Below are 13220 nucleotides of genomic sequence, written 5' to 3'. Positions count from 1 at the left end.
GGATGTTGTCTGCTTGCAGAAGTTTTAAAATCAGCAATGCACATTCATGGAAGAGGAATACATTTGCAAACTATTAAATATGCAAACAACTTCTCCGGTTTAGAAAGTTCCTGAATTGCAAATCAGGTTGCTGGAAGAGACCACTGGAAAAGTACTACTATGTTTTTGCCGTTTTTTTATTTTTTACATGTCCCCTGCTTTTTGGCTACTGAGACAGTATACTAAGCGATATAGGCTTTTGGCTTGTCTCAATAGAGGTATAATTTTGTTCACTATGAAACGGAACGATTTTTATTTCAGAGTTGCACCACTCTGCACTCAGTGGCAGTTCTCAGTTTACCTCTTCAGGGGCCTGTAGAAAATGGAACAAAAATAAACTTTGCATTTTGCCCCTAAACATCTGTAAATTAGGGATGTGTGACATAGGTAATCCCAAAGTAAGGTATTTTTGCTTAATTCATTGCACTTTGGAGTGTTTTCTGGAAACCGAATCAGCTTCTGGTAAGAACTTCAGCTCCTTTGTCCAGCGTTCTGCTGCTTTAATGGTCTACAATGAGCTTATCTTCCCAAATTAGGTATTTTCTTTTACTTATGTAGCTACTTTTTCCCCTATTATGCCTTAGTGCAGCTTTTCTCTAAAATCTGATTGACTGGGTAATCCCCAGGTACCTTCAATGGGTAATAACTATTCTCCTGAAAGTGATCTGTGTAGAATGTGGAACTTGGAAAAGTGATTTGATCTAGACGACAGGCATCAATTTGTCCTGCTTCTATGTGAAGAGAGGATCTTCACAGTTTAATGTTGGCGTAAGTTGTGCATTGGACACAAAATACGTATGGCAAGTCCTAGAAGCAGAAAATATGAATGTAAAGGATGAAAGTGCAGAAAAGTGGTGGTGGAGGGAAGGGTCATTTTGTCACCATTGTCGTTCTCATGATAATGAGGTCCAAGTAGAGTTTTGCACTAGCTGATAAATCCGTATGATGAGCACGACTACATTAGATACCTGTCTTATCTACTGACTACAGCAAAACATGGGAGATTTAAGTTTCGCAGTAAGGAGTTGTTTTTTTTTTTACAATTACTAACTGATTTATTTTTCCAACAACAACATAGAAAAGGGAAACCTTGCATGTCATGTCACTGTATATCTTTAGTTTTCACCGAGGCCTCTATCTAGCCTCCCATGTACTTTGCCAACTTTCATCTTACTTCAAAAAAAAGTATTTTAGTGAAACATTTTTTACTAACCTGGTATTTTAAAATACCTTGCTAACTAACAGAAGATGTAACAAATATTTGTATTTATTTAAGACTTTCTAATGTATATGTGCTTTATCTCACTATCTTAGAAAAACCACCCAGTTTTATGAAAGTTTGGTTTAGCTGCAGTGGGTTATAATTACTGACTGAAGGAAGCATCAAGTTGCATAAGTAAAGAGTATACCGGAATGGGTGACAAATTCCATAATTTATTAAATTTTTCTTGGGATGGACTCCTCTCAAAACAAAGGAAAAAGTAGTAAATTAGAAGTAGTAAGTAAAAATTAAGAGTTAGAGCTGGTTGGAGCTGAATCTATGCAGTGAGATTGTTTAATTTTTTGCTTGTTTGCCTTACGTAAAGGACTAACATTTTAAATTGTTTTCTCAGTAATGAAGTCCTAATTTGCTTGTAGTCATTTTTCAGGATAGGAGCACTTGCCATCTGATTTGTATCTGATTTGTTTGTTTTAAAAGCCCTTCAGAGTAATATCTGCATTAGGGATAGCGAACTTACTTATGCCCTACAACCACTGTCTTCAGCAGGCTGTTTGGAGACCAGGCAAGTACAATGGGATGTTTGTGCAATCAGCCTTCTGTTATCCACTGTAATGAAAGACTTTAAAACCTCAGGAAATACAACCCCCCTGACATTACACAAACTAGGGGATGTGCTGGCGTGGAATACAGTAAAGATTCACCTTGTGACACAAGATCAGCTTGGATCTATAAAGTAGGGTGTAAAAAAGAGGGAGCCAGACTCTTTTCAGTGGTGCCCAGTGACAGGACCAGTGTGAGCACACAGTGGAACACAGAAGGGTCCAGCTAAACATCAGGAAATAGTTTCTCACTGTGAGGGTGACTGAGCACTGGCAGAAGTTGCCCAGAGAGGATGAGGAGGATGGAGATTCATGGAAGCATTCCAAAGCTGTCCAGGCATGGTCCTGGGCAACCAGCTCTAGGGGGCGGTTGGACCAGATGACCTCCAGAGTTCCCTTCCAGCCTCAGCCATTCTGTGATCAGAAGCTTTATTTTCACGGTGGTCTTGAAGGTCCTTAAGGTATTACAGCACCAGAAAGTGGGAGGACATTCAGTTCAGTTGCAACCTTGTATCTCGTCTGGTTCTGAGAACTACCCACATATGTTTGTGTGTCTTAAGTAATAAGGCTGGATGAGTTACAATGATTATGTGAGAATCAGGCTGGCTACACACAGAGATTTCTTAAACTCTGATATAGTTCATCTGTAACCTAGACAAATCAGTCATTGATAATTGAGAGTTTACAGTATTTCTGTATTGTTTCTGTAGGCTAGATGAATCTGGTTTGTGAAATAAATGGAATTTAAGAATTCAGTAGTTTATAAAGCCTGACCTATGTTTTGTTCGCAGTACATTATTGTTTACTTTGCTGTTGTGATTTGACCATTCTAAGCAGCATTCCAACACCACTGCATAATTAAACTTTATTATTCTCTTGCCAGTATGTTCAGAAACTGATTTTTGGAATTACATAAATGCGATTATTCTTTGTAGTCAAATTCTTCAGTACTTTAATGATTGAGATTTAATAATTTAATTTAATGATTGAGATGATTGCCATCTCTGTGTGCAGGATATTTTCTTGGGATGTTAACTATCCATGTAGTATTATACCAAATTAAGGTGATTTCACAAAAATGTGAAAAGAATGGGCATGAGTTACATTGTATTATACAAAACTATAATTGTGATGTGATTTCTTTTTCATTATAATGATTTTACACACAAAAATAAATGTTTGCTCGAGAAGAATTAAAAAGGTGCTTTACTGGTGTCAGCTTCTATCCAATAGATAGTTTTTTCTAGTTAAAAAAGGAATATAATGGTGGAAAGAAACAAAAGACGCCTATGCTGTAGAATGTCAGTTTATGCATAGTAGACAATCTATTAAATATGTTACAGTATATCAATTTATGATACACTTGCTTTTATGAAGTAGCAGTGTTTTAAGTAATTAATTTGGTTTATTAAGTCTTAGAATCTAGTACTTTCTAAGCATATTTTTAAGGAATAAGTAAACCATAAAAGAATTTCTACTCTATCTTACCTCTGCTTTAGAACAAAGATTAAACAAAGCAATCTCTAGAACTTATTTCAGAGCTCTCATCTAGGAGAAGTAAGGAAAAACACTTGCCAACTTAAATAAATTAAAATGATGGTATCTTGCAAAATTTCTGTCACAAAAATTACATAAAGAATTTTTTAAAAATTAAGTATAACTTTTTATGCTGTGTTAGGTTTCATCCATGGGGATGAAACCATGTACCAAGAAAAGAAAATAAGCAACAGAGGATTGGGAAGATTGGGTAGACATGGTGAAAAATCAGCTTTTGGTGTCAGTGCAGGTCTATGTCTGCATATGTGAACTATGACTCTTACCCAAATCCCAAAGAACGTTAAGCATTGGGCAATCCCACATAGAAAGTAGATCTTTTAAAATAGATCTGTAGATCTGTATCCTTCTGTTAGCCAAACTAAGAACTGATTGTTAGCAGCATTTTCAGAGCCTGTTGTTTGCTTCAGTTATCATGTGACCTTAAAGGGCTAAACTTCAAGTCAGGGTATTCATAAGGCTCATGGCCTGCCAATTGAGTGAGTGCTTAACCAGCTGAGGTGCCAGAAGGGTCACAATTTTTTCTGGGGACCTGAGGCAGCTGTTTTGTTGAGTCCTGTTTAGGTGAATGGATAAGCAGAGCCTGTGTCCGGAGGGAATATCAACCAGTCCAAGAAATTAGGAGCAGAAAATCTAAAAGTCCATAGACCTAACCGGTTGTGATTCCAGCAGAGCAGTCAGGCAATTTTCCCATGCTGGAAAAAGTAGAGGCCCGTTAGAGAAGAAGGACAAGTTTAGATAGATAGTATTACTAGTTGGAATCACCCAAGCTTTTTATCTTGTGTCTTGTAAAATATCAATCCCTTTTCCTTTTGATTTTGTATATCAATTCAGCTGCTTGCATATAGCTTCACCTGCATTTGAAAAAAATAGTTTTGCTTTAAAAGCTTCCACGTCATACAGATTTCAGGGGCATGACCAGGTTATCTCTCCTTCTCCTCTTTCCTCCATGTGCTCTCAAGAGAAAAAAAGAAAAAAAGAAGGAAAAAAAAAAAAGAAAAGAAAAGCACCTAAGTACTGGAATATTTTACTGATCTGGTGCTTTGGTCCATGCTTTGATGTTCTAATGCTGTTTTATTGGTTCTGCTGTTCCAGGGACCATACAAACCCCTTAGTGTTAGATAACATTGACAGTAAAATTTAAAGTCTTTGGACTATTTTCAATCCTTGTTTAAATTAGGATTTGATTCCTTTTTCAGTTGAGGAAGCAGAAGCCAAGCCAGGGAACCAGAAATACACTGTTGGATGAATTTTCATTTGGAATCAGATAGAAGTGGGGCTTTGATGGTCTAAGAATGAACTCCAGTTGCTTGTTTAGGAGGGCTGTAGCTTTTCGGTCAGTGTCTTACAGAAGACAGGTTTCTCTTAAATCATTACACAGCTGTAATGAAAGGTCTTCTCTTTCTTTGTCTGGCCAAACGTAGCCATGATATGGATTGAGGGAAACTATAGAATGACACCTAGGTTCTAGAGGTCCATTTGGTAAATCTACACCTTAACATTATAGCCATCACTAAACCTGTGTAATCAATGCCCAGCCTTCTCATTTTTTCATTGCTGATTTAACTTTGTCTGATTCTAAATTTCATGCTTTCAATTTTGTTATACCTTTAGATTTTGTTGTATTCTCATGAAATGGAAGAGCTATTTAGTATCCTGTGAAGGTACTTAAATCCTGTAATTAATTTTCATCTGATAGAATTAAGACAAAGAATTCTTTGTATCTCGCTGTTGGGTACTTTTCCAGGTCTTCATTTGTATTTGTAATTGCTCTTTTATCCAATTTGCTTACGTATGTTTACAGTTCAGTTTAAATCATTATATTTAATGCATGTTTTTTTAGAATTCAGGGGTGTGGGTGTGTGCATGCATGTGTACGTCATAATATCCTATCAGCTCTACATTTATCTGCAAAGCTAAGCAAGATTAAAGTTTCCTCTTGTTATTTCAGTCTGATGTATCTTCCCCCCATTTTTCCCTCTCAGCGTGGAAGACCTCTTGCTTTATCCTCTGCTCTCAGAAACACCATGGAAAATCTGGTCATGTGGTCTTAGAAAATAATGCTGATTACTGTGTTCAGATTTTCTTTTCCATCACCATTGTAAAAGGTCTTTTGTTTGAGAGCCTACATCTGCATTCTGAACCCAGTGATGTTGTATGAAGTATACTATGCTGAAGATGGCACGCTGTTTTCTGACTCTAATGGAATGTACTTTTTTTATTTTTACAGAGTACCAAGCTGCCATTTTGCATTTAAAGAGAGAACACAAAGAAGAAATTGAAACATTAAAGGTATACTTCTGTAATGATTTTTTTCTTTCCCTGACTAGTGCATTTTACATATTTAAGTAGTGCAAACATATACTTAACATCAAATGTTAGGAATTTAATTTTTTCTTTCTAAAAGTTGTTTTCAGGTGACTGCCAACTCAGTTAAAATTCATCTAGTTAAAATCCATATATGCACTCATATATGATGGCAAAATGCAGTTTTACATGTTTCCCCTTTGTAGTTTTGCTTATTGTTGTACTCTTGAATTCTTCGCTCTGACTCAGCAGTGCAGTACTTTTACATTTGCTTATTATATTATGGCGCTGGCATTTAGTGACTCACTCTTTCTCAGTGAAACATACTTCTGTAGAAGCAGTTTTCTGTAATTTTAGACTGAAACATAAGCATGGTAATTTCATTTGTGAGACTCTCTGAAATTTTGTGTTGAACACTTTTTACTGATATGTGATTTTGTAAGTGTAAACTTGACCAACTGTCTAATTGTCAAAATCAGAAATAACAAAGTTTAATATTAGAACTCACTTTCCCTTGGCATGATTGACTCTGCTAAGCAAAGTGAAACATTACAATGAAGTGTTTTCATCATAAAAGCAGGAACTTAAATGGCAGTATAACTTAAACAGAATTTGTTGAGCAGTCCTAGTTTAAAGAAAAATTAACAGCCTCTTCCTTTTCTCTCCAATTGTGATATATTCTTAAGTATAGCTGCACTGTGCTCTAATACAGGTTCATATTGTAAATCCTTAGTATACAAGTCATCAAGTACAAAACATTCTGTGTTTTCTTTGTCATCATTAAGGCAAATAGAATGGAAAAAACCAAATTTACTAACACAGGGGGGTCTGATAATCCTGTATATTGATACATTGACCATGTCATTAGGCAGATCACATATAGCAATCATCAGACTAGTACAAGTGTATTATTTGTATTACATGGAGTATTTATGTCTTTGACCAGGACATAATGCATGTAAAACCTGTGAAGCTGAGAAAGCTTAGTGAGGTCTTTGAGTAGACAGGGGTGGAATGATGGTAGCAGCTTGCAGAGTGGACAGGACAGGCAAAGAGTCTCTGCCGTGTGCAGCATCTCTTAAAATTCAGCACAGGGAAATGCAAGCTAGCACTAAAGTAAATACAACAGTAATGTACAATAAATATTATTAATAACTCTCACAAAGAATAGTGTAACTCTCCCACACAAGAACAGCAAATGGACACAAGGGGGATTTACTCATATTGAGAGGGTATTTCAGAGAATACATAGTCTCAGTGAGAGAGAAAATGTGTTTGTGCATCTCCAGCCACCCTGGAAACAATAGAGGCAGAGGAGACAGGTACTGGCAGGCATCCATGAAAAATTGCTCCTCTCTCCAATTTTGTCTTTCATTAAAAGAATGTTCATCTTGCAAATTTTGTTTTCTATAAGAGTACATCTGAAAGACACTGGAGGAGAAGTAGATTCATTTATTTGCTGCTTGTAACTTTGAATTATAGAAACATTATCTTTTAAATCAGATTATTATTTTTTATGTGGATTATTTGAGTTTTCCTCAAATACCATCATGTCTTAATGATTAATTGTATTTATATGTTATCTTGTTTAATAGTAAGGAAATTGTGAGTGGGTTGTTCCCAGAAAAATGAAATTATGATGTAACTTTCAGCACCATAAAATCTCACCATTTTATGTATGTATGTAAATATAATTAGAAATGAGCTAAAATGTAAGTATTTGCTGTCCGTTAGTAGAAGACTTATGCACTCTTAGCAGCAATGTCCTACAGATCATGTTTTCTTATATTGCATGCATTTGGCGATTATTTTTGTGTTTGGTACTGTTTTATCTTACACTATGTAGTTCCAAAGGCAAACCAGAAAAGGTGATATGAAAGTTTTGTAAGCCTTTTAGGTAATGGCAGTGAAGTGTAAGGTCTACATCATGATGATCAGAAAAATAATTGATTCAGAAAAATAAGACTTATGTTTATTGCATGCAAGACATAATTCCAACAAGATTTTTGGATTTCCATTTTGGAGTTACTCATAAGTTACTGGAGACCTTGCACAGAGTTCTGTTTGTAAGTTTGCAAGACTGATGATTCATGAGATATATTGTGATTTTTCATTTCACTATATTGAAGGACATAAAAACTTCCTATACCAAAGGCCAGTTGAAGCAAGTATCCTGTCTCCAGCACTGACCAGCAGTGGCTGCTTAGAAAACACATATAAGAAATACAGAGTGTAAGGGTAATGCCTTCTTCCTTTATGGTGCTTTTTGTTTTGATTTGGGTTTTTTTGGCAAGTCTGAGTGTCTTCATTGTCTCTTCGTTGTTGCTTCTACTACCACTGCTTCCATGCCCATTACCTCACAGTGTGCTGCTTGATTTTTGAACCTCAGCCCAGGCTGGTGTAAGGAAGCAGGTTCATAAAAGATGCATAGTGACTAAATTGCTGAGAAATGTTGCCCTAGTATACCATTTCCAGCAATTACTGTTTTAAGGGTTTCCTGAAACAGAGTCTGCACACAGGTTATGGTATATAGTACCAATGAATAAATTATAGTATCACATGCTCCCGTGACTTCTGAATGCTATGCCATCTGAGTAGTGTTCCTGTTCTTTTTCTGTATGTCCTTGACAATGAATTCCTTGTACTAGAATGTGACCCATCATAGATGCATCCTTTTTGTTTGTACAGTTGTTTTGGAGCTGTTTATTTCTCTGGAACATGTAGAATGCCCTGTGAAGATTTCTATATAGTGCCAGACTAATAATCTAAAAAACATTTAGGCTGAAAATATTGAATTCCTGTATTCTTCATATGTCCTGTGTCCAAAGAAGGTCAACGCTAAGTTACTAATTTTGTGAAGAGAGTGTCAAATCTTACTGCAGCATGTTATTTTTTTTATAGTGGGTGAAATCTGAGAGTCAGGTGCTGCTACATGGTACTGCTGCTTTGGTAAATCATAAACTGTTAGTTCTGCTTCTAAGTGTTAGTAGTTTTCTAAATGAAAGGGTGTCATTTAAAACTTTGTTTTTCCTTTTTTTAATAGCCTGTCTACTTTAAGACGTTCTTTCCCCTATGTCCCTGATGTTCAAACATTTTGAAGAACAAAATTTTTTTCTCCCCATCTCTGTTGTTAGCCTTTATTATTTTGTCTTTAATTTCAAAGGAATTTTTCCTGCGTTTTGTGATTCATTTAAAAATTATTGCTTTTCCCTGAAATTGCTTCAGTCTAACAGCAAAGGGACATGATTCTTGTCATTCTTTATGTTACCAGCATTTGCACTGGTAAAAATGGAATGCATTAGAGAAGGCCAGACATTGTCTGTATACTCTCTTTCTGTGGCTTTTCATTATTTAAAGGAAGGGAGAGATGTATTTTAAGATAAAAAGATATTAATTACTACATACTGCTACACATATATGGAACTTTACATTCCCATATGAAATTTTATAATGTATAGGGAAGTAAAATTGTGTCGTGATTTAAGTAATAACTTGTTGCATTTTATTCTTTAAGGGTATAACAGAAAAATATGGTGGTAGGTATCCCAACTATTGGAAATGCTTGGGTTAAATGTGATTTTGTACAATGCACTGAAGGAACCTGCAGACAGAAATTGCTCTGAAACAGCTCTTTTGCAAACTGATCCAAATCCCATATGTTGTATTTATGAAGAAGGTTGATCATCATACCTTCTCTGTAAAAGATTAGGAGTGAGACCCTTATTCTTTGTTATTCCTAAAATGCCTAGAATAATCTTAAGGAGCCCTGGAAGGTATGAGTAAGGGAAAGGTCTCAAAAATTAGTAAACTGTCCTCTGAAGGTGAAAGCAAGCAAAGTTATCCAGAATCTGTCCCTTGATACCTGTATATAGTGGCTTATAAGTGAGACATCCATTTACTTTTTAGTAATAGAAAGTGTCCTATACTTCTGTACTGTTACTTTTGGAAGTTATTTTTTTCCTTGACTATGTGAATGAAATTCCTAACGGCTTTTTATTCTTTAAGATTTGTTATTGCTATGTTCATTTCCTATAAACTTCATATGGAATACCCAGAGCAAAACCAGAGCTTTACCTAATCCACCAGTTTGGAAGGGCTGTTGCTGATTATGTAGACAGCTGAAGTTGCAGTGAATGTAGCAGATTTGAAGGATATAAAACAATTACTGGATTGTGCTTACTGTGTTTATTTTATGTCGCCATCTTTATGTTGTCACAGTAACTTTAAGCTTTGTTCATTTTTTTGATGTCACTTGAAATCAATTCTAGTCGTGTAGTGTGCATATTAATTAAATTAAGATTACGAAATTTATTACACCAAGTCAAATATTGATGAATCTGTACCATATCATATTGCATAACAATAATAAGATATCTTAATGGGTTCATTAATGTACATAATTCAACTGAATCATCCGCATGAACATAACCTTTAGAAAGGGTAACATAGCAGAGATAAATATTTAGGTTTTTACCCATTTACCTTTAACTACATTTACTAGTTGCTGTGTTCAAAGCATTTCTGGAATTTTTCACCTATTATTTATAAAAAATTTAATAATATATTTTTAAGACATATTAAACTATTTCTGTTCTCCACTGTTGAATTTTTTCCTTTTCCTGTTCCTGCCGCTAGATGTCAGCTAAGTCTTTCAGAAGAAGTTCCGAAGGCACGTCACAGCTTCCCTATATGTGTGCAAATTTCATACTTCCTTCTAAACTGTGAGAGTATGTGTGGTGGTAACATCCTGCCCACTGTTTGTGGATCTGGCACAGTCTTAGCTTTAGGTCAGAAACTTGTAAATTAGGCAATAAATATATAATAAAATAATATTTCTACGTATCTCGAAGTATCTCATTGCAAATTTTAGAAAGAAATACCTGTAGTTGCATCTAACACAGTTATGAACATATTATTGAAACTTAAGAAATAATGAATGGTAATGCAGTTGGTGGTCTCCTTAGTAATGTTTGCATTTTTGTGAAGGTTTCAAGATCTGAAGTGCAGAAGTGGGTAGAAAGACATTTCCTTTTCACAGAAGAACTTGCTTAACTTTGATAACAATTTCATATCATAAATTGAGGTTAAAGACCAGTGTCTCAAAGTGCCACAGAAAAAGGTTGAAAAATGTGCAAGAAAAAGGAACACGAAAGGGAAGTCATAGGACCAGTCAAAATTGTCTGATAATTTCAAAATTATTCATTTTTATTTTGTACTGAGACCACAAAGGCATAAAAACATTTTCTCAGTTACTGAGTGAAGTAATAAAGCTTTACCTATGTGATCACCTTTTAATTCTTTTACAAATCTGTTTTTACACGTCTCATGTCTCACAAGTCCTTCCCTGGCCCTTTGTCTTTTCACTTTCCCATTTATTTTCCCAGTGTGCTTCCATTTGTGAATGCTTCCATTACTCTTCAGTTATAACTAACCAGGTATAACAACAGGTGCTGCTTCTCCCTGCTACATTTTGAAATTTGTAATTCGACTGTGGGAGGCAATGGTGAATAGTGTTGAAAGCTGTTGTATGCCAGAATGCTTATTAAAAAAAAAATCTTTTATAGAAGTGGGTGATTTCACTTTTATTTTGACAATTTAAAATGTCTTTCACTTATATGTAAAAATGAAATTTCATTTCAGCTTCAGAAAGAACATGAGAAATTAGATGCTTCAACACCAAATCAAAACATTTTAAAATACTTGAATTCATCTAAATTTTCTCTTTTGTAGATAGTCTGTTACAATAAAGCGGAATTTTTTTGAACAGATTCAATTGAAAAATTTCTGACCTGGGTGCTCATAGGTAGGGATCTTTATCATTCCTTTCTGGAAAAAAGAATTTTTTTAAATTTTTTTTTTTTTCCCCCCTCAGTTCCCCACACACATATGTGTGCATATGTGAATTTTTGCATAGGATAGGGATTTCACAATTTGTCAGAAGTCACTATGTTTTGAAATCTACTCTTAAAATGTGGGGGCCAATGACAAATAGTGTTGAAAGCTTTGATATGCCACAGTACTTAACAAAACAACATTTAAGAAGTGGATAATATGTTGACTTTTGGTAATAAGGTTTTGCTTCAGGATGCTGAGATTGTTGTTTTTAACCTCTACAAGATGAAATTATGTAATCTAGAGATTACATCTGTAAGGTGGCTAGCTGCTTTGTGTGTTCTTCACTGGATTTTCATGTGCCAGCATGCACAACTAGAAGAAAATCTGTATTGTGTATGCTTCTGTCTGGTGAAATGGATTTGCAGCTCAAAGGAGCAGCCAAGGTCAGCAAGGGTTTATTAGTCAGTGTTTCCTAATGAGCTGTTCAGGCTTTTCAGCATTTCCATGTGGTGTTACAGATGAAGGTCTCCCAGCTTGTGGTTAATTATTGATACTACTCTTGTCTAACTTGAAATGTTTCAGTCTTTCATGCTTAGCTGCTAAGTATATTGTTTCACCACTGTGTGCGTACTGTGTGTCTTTATGAATCTTCTTGGCTACTTTGTCCTTATGAAGGAATTCTCTGTAGTGAACCTCTCTGCAGTGCAAGACAGTGAAAATATAAAGACTGAGAGAAGCATAAAAAATATGAGAAAGAAGAGACTGAAATCCTATGAAATTATATTAAAATAGCAATTTCAGTACTCCTAACGCTCCCAGCCAATGGGAGCAAGACTGTCTTTAAAATATGTATTGACTGAAATAGAAAAATCCCAGTAGGAGAAAAATCACCCTGTAATGAAAAATTTGCATGGCTGGTGCTAGAGAAGGTAGAGTAGCAGACTAGGGAATGATAGCAAAGGACAAGAGCAATAAAACAATAACTTTCTACAGGGTGCATACAAGCACACAAAGAGCTAGCAAGAAGCGCTTTAATCTCTTTGGAACCATTTGTTGACAATTGCATCTTCATTCAGAAAGGAAGCTTGGAATGATTCTTCAAGGTGTGTGAAGATATTCCTCCAGTGCTTAATTATGTTTTAAAAACTTGCACATTATAATGCCTATATTCATGTCATACTTGGTGAAGTTTTAAGTATCTCTGCTGTGCTCTGATACATTAAGCAGAATTTTCCCCCTTCTTCTCCTCCATTGACTTCCTATTTTCCATATTTTTGATGCAATGGGTGCTTTTCATCCCTATTTTCCTTTAATCATATGTTTACATTATAATTTTTTTCTTACTAGATAGCTTGAATATCCAGGAAGACACTTTTCTTTCGTTGTGTTGGGTTTTTTTCCACTGCAACTTGCTATGTCTTACATTGCTGCTCTATTATTTTCATCAATACAATTTCACTGTAAGGACTTGGATTGTTTAGACTCATATCAGCTGCAGAATGCTGTTCATTCCACATGTTGATCCAGAGATTCTCCTGTTTATTTAAGAAGTTACCACAGACAATATTCTGTATATTGAATACAGTGAAAATCTCTTCAACTCTGTTTCAGCACATGGACACGGACATAGTTAAAATATGTGTAGAGAACAACAAGATAATTTA

At 35.3% G+C, this 13220-nt stretch overlaps 1 protein-coding gene across 1 annotated transcript in view; it reads left to right on the top strand.

The window, feature by feature from the left end:
- FMN1 (formin 1) overlaps positions 1–13220 on the top strand; it is a 139059-nt gene that overhangs the window by 19963 nt on the left and 105876 nt on the right. The window contains exon 3 of the mRNA XM_059819552.1: positions 5645–5706. Within this exon, the coding sequence (XP_059675535.1) occupies positions 5645–5706 (62 nt within the window). The remainder of the gene's footprint in view (positions 1–5644; positions 5707–13220) is intronic.

The sequence above is a fragment of the Gavia stellata genome, chromosome 7 (genome assembly GCF_030936135.1).
Source record: "Gavia stellata isolate bGavSte3 chromosome 7, bGavSte3.hap2, whole genome shotgun sequence".
NCBI classification, from domain to species: Eukaryota; Metazoa; Chordata; class Aves; order Gaviiformes; family Gaviidae; genus Gavia; species Gavia stellata.
The sequence above is the reverse complement of the archived record's forward strand: the minus strand, read 5'-3'. Positions and strand labels throughout refer to the sequence as shown.